The 10796-nt window shown below is 47.1% G+C and overlaps 1 protein-coding gene across 2 annotated transcripts in view; it reads left to right on the plus strand.

Annotated features, from left to right (window-relative positions):
- Positions 1 to 10232, plus strand: part of CYP20A1 (cytochrome P450 family 20 subfamily A member 1) — a 42183-nt gene extending 31951 nt beyond the window's left edge. For both annotated transcript variants that reach the window (XM_028701916.2, XM_077918220.1), the window contains 2 exons: positions 3195 to 3284; positions 6271 to 10232. In XM_028701916.2, coding sequence (XP_028557749.2) covers positions 3195 to 3284; positions 6271 to 6421 — 241 coding nt within the window. In that variant the 3' untranslated portion in view covers positions 6422 to 10232. The remainder of the gene's footprint in view (positions 1 to 3194; positions 3285 to 6270) is intronic.
- The last annotated feature ends 564 nt before the right edge of the window (positions 10233 to 10796 follow it).

A 10796-nucleotide genomic window follows, 5' to 3' on the forward strand; every position in this document is an offset into this window, starting at 1 on the left:
GCTTTGCAAATGTCTGCTTGCAAAATGCTTTTGGTGGCATTTTTTTTTTTTTAATCGATAACTTCCTTTTCTGAACGTTCATGACCTTCTGTGGCAAATGCTGTGTGCAGGATTTTCTTTTTAAAAACAGGTCGCTGTGAGGAGGTGGTGTTGCAATCGCAATGCATAATGAAATCTGTGGTTTGGAGGAGGAAACATCAATCATGGGTTTTTGTTTTTAAGGAAATGGAGGTTCTACCTCATTATTTCCAGACTCATTTTTATGGATTCTTGGCTTCAGATCTTGACTGCTGCAGCACGACAGGAACTGCTCTAGCGCTCTTTGGCCTCCAAGATGGCAACTTTTAATAGTTTGGGCACCGTGGCTCTGGGGTTGCTTACTGATTTCAGTTCAGGGCGGAAACACAGTAGGGCTTAATTTAAAGACATAAATTCAGTCCAAGGGCCCCTGTTCTCTTTCCGGCAGCCATAGCTTTCCTCTTGGAAAAAGGAAGCAGATGAGCAACACAGCCAATAAGAATCGTAGGTCCTGATATAGTCTCCAGGAGTTCCACAGGAAGAACTGGAAGCGCAAGTGCTGTTATCCCTTTTAAAAAATGAGGGCACTGGCTGAGAGCTATATGGCAAGGATGTGGTGATGATGTCAGTGGGATGAAAGAAATTATGGGTGGGGGGCAGGAGTATGGGAAGTGGAAGCAACTCTTGACAGGGAGACTCTGTCATCTCCTGCAAATCCTGCTGCATAGGCCTGGTCCTGAAAGCAGCCTATAAAGGTAAAGGTAAAGGTACCCCTGCCCGTACGGGCCAGTCTTGACAGACTCTAGGGTTGTGCGCTCATCTCACTCAAGAGGCCGGGGGCCAGCGCTGTCCGGAGACACTTCCACATCACGTGGCCAGCGTGACAAAGCTGCATCTGGCAAGCCAGAGCCGCACACGGAAACGCCGTTTACCTTCCCGCCAGTAAGCGGTCCCTATTTATCTACTTGCACCCGGGAGTGCTTTCGAACTGCTAGGTTGGCAGGCGCTGGGACCGAGCAACGGGAGCGCACCCCGCCGCGGGGATTTGAACCGCCGACCTTTCGATCGGCAAGCCCTAGGCGCTGAGGCTTTTACCCACAGCGCCACCCGCGTCCCTGAAAGCAGCCTATACCAGACCCAAAAAGCAAAAAAATGAACTTTCTTCCCTATACGGCAGCTACTAATAGCTGCCTGTTCTGATTGTCTCTAGGTTGGCTTTTAAAAAGTTGGCAGTAGGGAATTCAGCAAATATGAGCTGAATTTGCTGTTTCACTGCAAATCCCAACTGGCTTTTAAGAAAAGGGTGCAACACTCAAACAGCTGAAGGTTTGAAGAATAAAAAAGTAAATACCGCATTTTTCGCTCTGTAAGACGCACCAGACCATAAGACGCACCTAGTTTTTGGAGGAGGAAAACAAGGGGGGGGGGGAAAATCTGAATCTCAGAAGCCAGAACAGCAAGAGGGATCGCTGCGCAGTGAAAGCAGCAATCCCTCTTGCTGTTCTGGCTTCTGGGATAGCTGCGCAGCCTGCATTCGCTCCATAAGACGCACAAACATTTCCCCTTACTTTTTAGGAGGGAAAAAGTGAGTCTTATAGAGGAAAAAATACGGTAATTCTTTTCACACCCAGAGAAATACCATGCATGCAAAATAGCACATGTGCTGCAACACAGCCTCTACTCAATATTATTTTCTGCCGTGAATGCTCTTTCCCCTTTTTGCTTTGGAAATAAACAGCCTGGCATCATTTTAATTTTCAATTACCATCCAATAACAGCCTCATTATAACAATACCAAATTATAATACAATTACTAATACCAGTCATTCAAATACCGAATAATTTAACGTCTGGCATCATCTTACCGCCTTGTCAGTCCCTCGATGATGGCAATCTTAATGTTAATTTAGACTAGGCTTTTAAAAACCCACTGACCTGATGGTGAAACAAGCTTTTCTTCTAATGAATCATCAGCTTCTGCACAGGTACTTGTTCGCAGCCTGGCTGGCTTGAGAAAAATTGGGAGGAAGCATTGTACGGGCTGCAAGGAAAGACGAAAGGAGAGCAGGGAAATTAGATTGCAGGGCTTTGGAGCAAGCAGTAGAGAATCGAGGGAGAAAAGGGTTCAGGCACACAGACACTGGGGCCCTGTGTATTTTGTACTGATGTACCGTATTTTTCGCTCTATAAGACGCACCAGACCACAAGATGCACCTAGTTTTTGGAGGAGGAAAACAAGGGAAAAAAATATTCTGAATCTCAGAAGCCAGAACAGCAAGAAGGATCGCTGCGCAGTGAAAGCAGCGATCCCTCTTGCTGTTCTGGCTTCTGGGATAGCTGCGCAGCCTGCATTCGCTCCTTAAGACGCACACACATTTCCCCTTACTTTTTAGGAGGGGAAAAGTGAGTCTTATAGAGCAAAAAATACGGTACTTTCTGGCTGCCTTATAATGGCATTGTGATTCGAGGACCCGTCCCCCGCTTGGGAATAATAAAGACACGTGGACACCGGATATTAGGTTAATGGGCTAGAAAAGGCCACAACTTTACTGATTACAGCAAGTGAGAAGGTATTGGCTTAGGCATTGGACAACTGCCATTATGACTCCACCCACTCGAAGAGGGGTGAGTCTGACGAGGGGTTAACCACCAGTAGGGGAGCCTGTTGATGCAAATACAACTATAAGCTCTCCCCTGATGTCACCGGGGGTCGTGCCATGGCCCCCCACCACACAGGCATCGGACAGGATCCACAACCGCTGGATTCCTTTAACGGAATACCCTTAATTGAAGGGGTAGGCGATGGCCACACCTTGCCCTTCCGCACACCAACAACAATTCCAATGCCTAACCGCCACTCGAGCCCAAAGGCTCGCCGCCAATACCCTCACAGCTGCAACCAATGGCAGGGAGAGCTGGCGTGGCCGCATTTAAGCGGCTAAACTACGCCCCCGCAGTGTCTCCCGATTGGGTGCCTAACCGGGAGGCGTGGCGCGCCAGCGGTGATGTCAGGGCAGGGGGCAGAACGCCCCCTGCGTGGCACGGGAATCGGCTCCCGCTCACAATCCCTCCCTGCCCCCCCCCCCCCCGGAAGGAGGAGAGGCTTTCTTGCAGACCTAGTTTTTGGGGTCAGGGAGGCTTCCGATCCTTATTTTTGTTCCTTCTTTCTTTTGTAGATTTGATCCAGATAGATTCAGTGACGACTCTGCCATGAAAAACTTCTCCCTTCTGGGTTTCTCAGGGAGCCAGGAATGCCCTGAACTGAGGTGAGCATATTTTTTTATTTGGGGGGGGGGGGAGCAAGAACAGAGCATCTCTGTTTCTGTGAGGAATGAGGCAGCAAGAGTGAGAGGGGGGGGGACCTTTTGGGTAGCATTTTCTCCAGGTCATTCTGCCTAATGGATTGTGTGATCTCCTCCGTTGCCCGTTCTTGCTTTGATCCTAGAGATAAGATGGAAGGGAATTTTTCTGTCCACTCCTCTTTCTTACTCTCCCCCTCGCCTCCGGACTGACTGGGCCCTACCTGCAAAAAAAAAGGCTCCCTCCGGAGGGTTTGGGGTGGGGTAAAAAGGTAAAGGGACTCCTGACCATTAGGTCCAGTCGTGACCGACTCTGGGGTTGCGGCGCTCATCTTGCTTTATTGACCGAGGGAGCCGGCGTACAGCTTCCGGGTCATGTGGCCAGCATGACTAAGCCGCTTCTGGCGAACCAGAGCAGCGCATGGAAACGCCGTTTACCTTCCCGCCAGAGCGGTACCTATTTATCTACTTGCACGTTGATGTGCTTTCAAACTGCTAGGCTGGCAGGAGCTTGGACCGAGCAACGGGAGCTCACCCCGTTGCGGGGATTCGAACCGCTGACCTTCTGATCGGCAAGTCCTAGGCTCTGTGGTTGAACCCACAGTGCCACCTGCGTCCCGTGTTTGGGGTGGGGTACTGTCATGAAATCCTACTCATTATTGATCCAGAGCAGATTCCAACGTATAGTTAGCAGAGTAAAATCTTAAAACACGTTGCGGGATTCTCAAAAAAAATAGAGGCAATTAATATTTCATCCACCAGAGCTTTACTGCTACTGAAGGCAAATGAGCATAATGTTCACGAATCCAATACATTCAGGATTGGCACTGTCCATATGAAATCCAGTTGCTGCAGACTTAACTTAAACTTACAATACACTGGTACCTCAGGTTAAGTACTTAATTCATTCTGGAGGTCCATTCTTAACCTGAAACTGTTCTTAACCTGAAGCACCACTTTAGCTAATGGGGCCTGCTACCGCGCCACCGGAGCCCGATTTCTGTTCTCATCCTTAAGCAAAGTTCTTAACCCGAGATACTATTTCTGGGTTAGTGGAGTCTGTAACCTGAAGCATATGTAACCTGAAGCGTATGTAACCCAAGGTACTGTAACTTACCGTATTTTTTGCACCATAACACTCACTTTTTTCCTCCTAGAAAGTAAGGGGAAATGTCTGTGCGTGTTATAGAGGGAATGCCTACAGGTCACGGGGGGGATCTGCTGCAGTCGTGAGCAGAGGATCCATGGTTCCCCTTCCTTCCCTCCTCCGTGGCTCGCTTTAAAACAGCAAAGCGGGAGAAGAGCCGCTGAGTGGGGGGGAGGAGAGGGACAGAGAGACTGCTTCTTTAAAGGAGCAAAGCGGGAGAGGAAAGGAGCCGCTTACACTTGTGTCCGGTTGGTTCCTTTAAAGCAAGCAGGCTCTCTGTCCCTCTCTCCTCCCCACTCAGCTAGCTAAATAGCAGCAAAGTTTTTCAGCTCACTAAGCCGGGGATGAGCGGGGAGGAGGAAGAAAAGCAGAGCCTGCTTGCTTTAAAGGAGCAAAGCGGGAGAGGAGAGGAGCCTTCTCCCCTTATACCCCTCTTCTTCTTCATTATTAGCAGCATCCTTCTCCACCCACCCTACATATGCTCCTTGTCCCTTGAGTGCTTTTCCTTCCCTCCCCACTTATAACGTGGTTACAAAGGATCCTCAGGATTTTTGCATTGGGCTACTCCAAACTCACCGTCAGATCACGTCTGTGGCCACAGCATGAACCACAAAAATCATACATCCACTGTATTATTTCCTCCTCTAAAAACTACGTGCGTGTTATGGTCAGGTGCGTGTTATAGAGCGAAAAATACGGTATAAGAAGTCTAAAACCCAACGCTAAGCATACTATGTACAGAACACCACACCAGAAGGAAGCGAGATAGAAAGAGAAAGTGAAACCCAGGCTCCTTCTGGCCTACTTTTATCACCAGCATGACCTTGACAGAAGAGATAACAGAACCAGTTTAAGCCAGCTGTACAGTGGTACCTCTGGATGCAAACGGGATCCGTGGTACCTCTGGGTGCAAACGGGACCGTCTGCACATGCACAAGCGGTAAAACCCGGAAGTAGTGCGCTCCGTTACTTCTGGGTCGCCACAGCGCGCAATCCAAAAATACTCATCCCAAAGCTACTTCAACCCGTGGTATGACTGCACTCAGCTTCTCTGAAGGAATAACCCAAACATCAGGAATCTTCTGCTTGCTTCTGTCACACAGAGAAGCCTCCAGAACCCTCTTGAATTAATAAAGATCTCTACACATCAGATCAATACTTTCTGCACTAAGAAATGCAAACTGACAGGTACTGTATTTTTCTCTCTATAACACTCACATTTTTTCTCCTAAGGGGAAATGTCTGTGCGTGTTATTGAGCGAATGTGTGGTCCCTGGAGCCAACTGGCCCGAGTGCAGGGGCAAAAATCAGATTGCGCGCTGCAGAGAGGAGGCTACTGCTTTCCTGCATTCTGCCTCAGGGTCTTATTGCACACCCTCTTCTGTTTTCGGTTGCTTTGTTTACAAAGTTGTAAAAGCTGTTTTCGGTTGCTGTGGTTACAAAGCACAGATCCACACGGATTCTCAGGATTTTTGCATTGGCCTACCCCAAACTCACCGTCCAATCACATGTCTGTGGCCACAGCATGAAGCACCAAAATGATACATCCACTGTTTCATTCAGATTTTTTTTTTCTTGTTTTCCTCCTCTGTGTGTGTTATGGTCGGGTGCGTGTTATAGAGCGAAAAATACGGTACCTCCTGAACATTGCGGGATGGGACGCAGGGAGAGGAGGGGAATTGCCCCAAATCCATTTGGCGGCATTCCCTGCCCTTCCTCAGGGTCCCACACTCCAGAGAGGCGTTTTGGAGGCTCCAAGGCTCTGACTTTTTCTTATTTGCCTTCTCCTTCCCTCTGGTTACACAGGTTTGCCTACACAGTAGCTACAATCCTGCTGACCGTGATTGTGAGGAAACTCCACTTGCATGCTGTAGAAGGTCAAGTCGTGGATACCAGATATGAGCTGGTCACCTCGCCGAAGGAGGAAGCCTGGATAACCGTATCCAAGAGAAACTGAGGCGAGCCGTGGAGTTTTATTTCAAGAGAAGAATCCTGTTAGTGCCACCCGCCGTCTTCCGTTATCTCACTGTAATAATTTTTCGGCATTCTTGGCCTAAAATACTTCCCCTCTTCTTTAATGAAAATGGCCTAAGCTAGGGCTGCTGTATATCCAGACTTAACCAGAAACAGCATCTGGGTGAAAAGCGCTGACACGTCTGGGAAAATCCGGGCGTATGGCAATCCATGTCGGAAGTCTAGATTTTGGCAAATTTCCTTACAAAAACTTCTTTTTCTTTTGCAGTAAAAGCTCAACAACTTTTGGCAAAACTAAAAAAACAGCTCAACGACTTTGCCCGACAACCACTTTTGTGTCCGGATTTTCACTTTTTGAAACATGGCAACCGAAACACTGAAGATAATCAGGATGCCTCTAACAAAACTGTAATATAATCTGAAGGATTGACGCAAGAGGATAATTTTATAGAATAAATGTATTGCAGACTAAGCTCCCACCACCGAAAGCTGGAAATAATTAGAGTTGCAAAGTAGCCGCACATTCTGTTGTACTGCACACACCCAATGTGTGTACAGGCAGGTTGAGGTAAGGCACTCTGTATATGCACCAGGAAGTTTTGGCAAACTTGTTTTTATATATGAAGGAACACTTTTTATTCTTACAGGGGCGGAAATCGCTTTTTCAGGACTGTGTCGTTGCATGGGAAAACACATTTTTGGGTGTAACGTTTGATGAGTTCTAGCCTTAAATTAAGCCTTGACTTAGCTACAAAAGACTGGCTGCTAAGAAGGTCAGATTGGAGGCCAGAAGCCTGTTTTCAATAATATCGTAAAACACTACCATTGTCCTTACTTCTCCATGAGCTGTATTAGAGAAACAAGTTTCGAAACAGAATTGAAAAAATCCGTGGGTGAATATTCAAGATGACATGCAGAAGCGGATTAGTTAGTTACAGCTTCTCATTTGTATGCCTAGTCCAGGCTCCAATCCAGTTTTAAGTCAGTTGCGACTAATCCCCATTGAAAGCAATGGAGCACATGCATTGTAAGTTGGAGACACCCCATTGCACTCAATGGGACTTGGCTGCAACTGACTTAAACTGGATTGGGAGTGATCAGGTTCAGGAGTGATGCACAGCGATTGTATTGATCAATTGTCTCTGTGTTCAGGAGTAGTTCTGAACTGAATTAATCCAGAAGAACACACCTAAGGATGCTACATTTTTATTTTTTCAACGAAGACCTCTGGGAAGAGCTGCTTTCCTGCCATACAGGTTTGAGGGGCCAAACCAGCTGCGCTACCAATGCAGTGTTTTGTTTTCAAAAGTAGCTCCGATCAAAATGAATCTCCGTTATGCATTATCATCAACCCATTTTATATACAGTGGTACCTCGGGATGCGAACAGGATCCATTCCGGAGCCGTTTGCATCCCGAACAGAACGTAAGACGCGACAGTGCATCTGCGCGTGCCACGTTTCGCCGCTTCCGCGCATGCGCACGACGTCATTTTGACCGTCTGCGCATGCGCGAGCAGCGAAACCCAGAAGTAATGCGCTCTGTTACTTCTGGGTCGCCACGGAGCGCAACCCGAAAGCACTCAATCTGAAGCGTATTTATCACGAGTTATGACTGTTGTTGTTGTTTAGTCGTTTAGTCGTGTCCGACTCTTAGTGACCTCATGGACCAGAGCACGCCAGGCACTCCTGTCTTCCACTGCCTCCCGCAGTTTGGTCAGACTCATGTTTGTAGCTTCGAAGAACACTATCCAACCATCTCGTCCTCTGTCGTCCCCTTCTCCTTGTGCCCTCCATCTTTCCCAACATCAGGGTCTTTTCCAGGGAGTCTTCTCTTCTTATAAGGTGGCCCAAGTATTGGAGCCTCAGCTTCAGGATCTGTCCTTCCAGTGAGCTCTCAGGGCTGATTTCCTTCAGAATGGAGAGGTTTGATCTTCTTGCAGTCCATGGGACTCTCAAGAGTCTCCTCCAGCACCATAATTCAAAAGCATCAATTCTTTGGCGGTCAGCCTTCTTTATGGTCCAGCTCTCACTTCCATACATCACTACTGGGAAAACCATAGTTTTTACTATACAGACCTTTGTTGGCAAGGTGATGTCTCTGTTTTTTAAGATGCTGTCTAGGTTTGTCATTGCTTTTCTCCCAAGAAACAGGCGTCTTTTAATTACGTGGCTGCTGTCACCATCTGCAGTGATCATGGAGCCCAAGAAAGTAAAATCTCTCACTGCCTCCATTTCTTCCCCTTCTATTTGCCAGGAGGTGATGGGACCAGTGGCCATGATCTTCGTTTTTTTGATGTTGAGCTTCAGACCATATTTTGCGCTCTCCTCTTTCACCCTCATTAAAAGGTTCTTTAATTCCTCCTCACTTTCTGCCATCAAGGTTGTGTCATCTGCATATCTGAGGTTGTTGATATTTCTTCCAGCGATCTTAATTCTGGCTAGGGATTCATCCAGCCCAGCCTTTCGCATGATGAATTCTGCATATAAGTTAAATAACCAGGGAGACAATATACAGCCTTGTCGTACTCCTTTCCCAATTTTGAACCAATCAGTTGTTCCATATCCAGTTCTAGTGTTCCAAATTGTTTTCAGGCCCAAGTGCCTTTTTTTTTAATCAGAGTTCCTCTTCCTGCTAACTTTTTAAACTGCAATTCTTCTACCCATGCAATTAGCTTCAATGAAAAGTAGGCAATTAAAAATAGTCAGCAAAATTAGTACACTAAGTTTAAAGGCTGGTGACCGGTTAGCAGCCCTGGATTTTTATTTTTATTCTTTCTTTCCCTTGCCGAGCTTTCACTTAATGCTTGAAAGAGTCCTTTCGATTGTGCTACAAACCATTGTTTAGACTTAACCTTATTTGAATTCCCCACCTCCCTGTGCTCTGCCTAGGGGTACCCTATGCTTTTGTATGACACCTACAGGCAACAACCATTTTAGGCATGTCCCCAATTGATGCACGATTCCCAGAGTGTGGGTCCTTTTGGCCCCGGAACGGGGTTGGGAATGGATCTCCCATGCAAACTTGTTGCCATCTGTACTGGGGTGAGTCAAGCCCTTTCCAGAAGCCGGAATCTCCAAGATTTTGAGGTGGGCGTTTGACTTGATCACTCACCAGCACGATAAACTTGTTTCTCGACATCAACACTGTGCAACTTTGGAAGAACCAAGCGATGGGCGATGGAAATGCCTTAATGCCACTTGCCGCAACTTCGTGGCCACGTACTTTAAACCTTTTGAATGCCACAAGATGCCTGTTTATCCTCCGAAAAGCAGGGCACAGATGACCTACTTATACAAAACGGCCAAAACGCAGCCGCCAAGGGTGCAAAAGACTTTCCAGGGCTTGTAAGAGAATGCTGGGAATCTTGAGAGCCAGTAAGCATGTTCTCAGCTTCCTGTCTGCATTTACAACACCTGAAGTAGAGTATGGCCTGCTGTCTCCCATGCATACGGCAGAAAGTGCGAGAACGTCTTGCAGACATGGAGGCTCTGCATCCGTGATTGGATTATGCAGGGAGCACATGCGGAAGAGTTTCGATGTCTTCAATTTGAGGCAGGCAGAGCTCTGTGTGTCTCCCGCTGTTTGCATGCAAGTTGCAGAAAGGGTCGTGCTTTGCCCAACATTTCAGTGAGCGTGGTTTATAAGGTGAGACTAGAGTGTGCATTCTTTGACTTCCACCGCAGATAGGAATTAAGAACTTGTTTTCTCGTTACTTGTTTGGGTGTTCTGTTCTCCTGCTTCCTTTCTAACGTCATTCTTTCCTTAAATAAAGTATGCTTTGACATAGTTTGATTGCTGGGGAAGCCTGTGGTTGTTTTTAACATGGTTTCCTTTACAGGTTGAGCATAGGGTGGAGAATTGCAGGATTAACCGGAACTGCTCCTTCATCAGGTTGTGGCTGGTGTTCGAAACCTCCATTGCTCTAGATGCATTTTGCAACAGGGAATTTCATGAGCACGAGCAGTTTCTGAGCTCTGGGCGCAGTACCACACCTAAGATTTCAGATTAAAACTGCAGAGTGGAAGGAAAGGAGGACCTTTTTCTGCCTCCCCTCTTCCAGCTACTCTCTGAAGACTGGAGAAGAGACCCTCTTAAGAATATTAGGGGGATGGGCAGGGGAAGGACTAGACCAGGCATAGGCAAACTCGGCCCTCCAGATGTTTTGGGACTACAACTCCCATCATCCCTGAACACTGGTCCTGTTAGCTACTGATAAGTAGTTGGTAGGTTTAGTTGAGCTGGAGCTAATTAAGGCTTTCTCCGATACTTTCCAAGACTTTCTCTAAGACTTTTAACTCAAGTCCTTAACTCAAGCTTTGTGAATATAATATATGCCAAATGACAGGGATAAAATAC

The sequence above is a fragment of the Podarcis muralis genome, chromosome 1, assembly GCF_964188315.1.
Source record: "Podarcis muralis chromosome 1, rPodMur119.hap1.1, whole genome shotgun sequence".
Lineage (NCBI taxonomy): Eukaryota > Metazoa > Chordata > Lepidosauria > Squamata > Lacertidae > Podarcis > Podarcis muralis.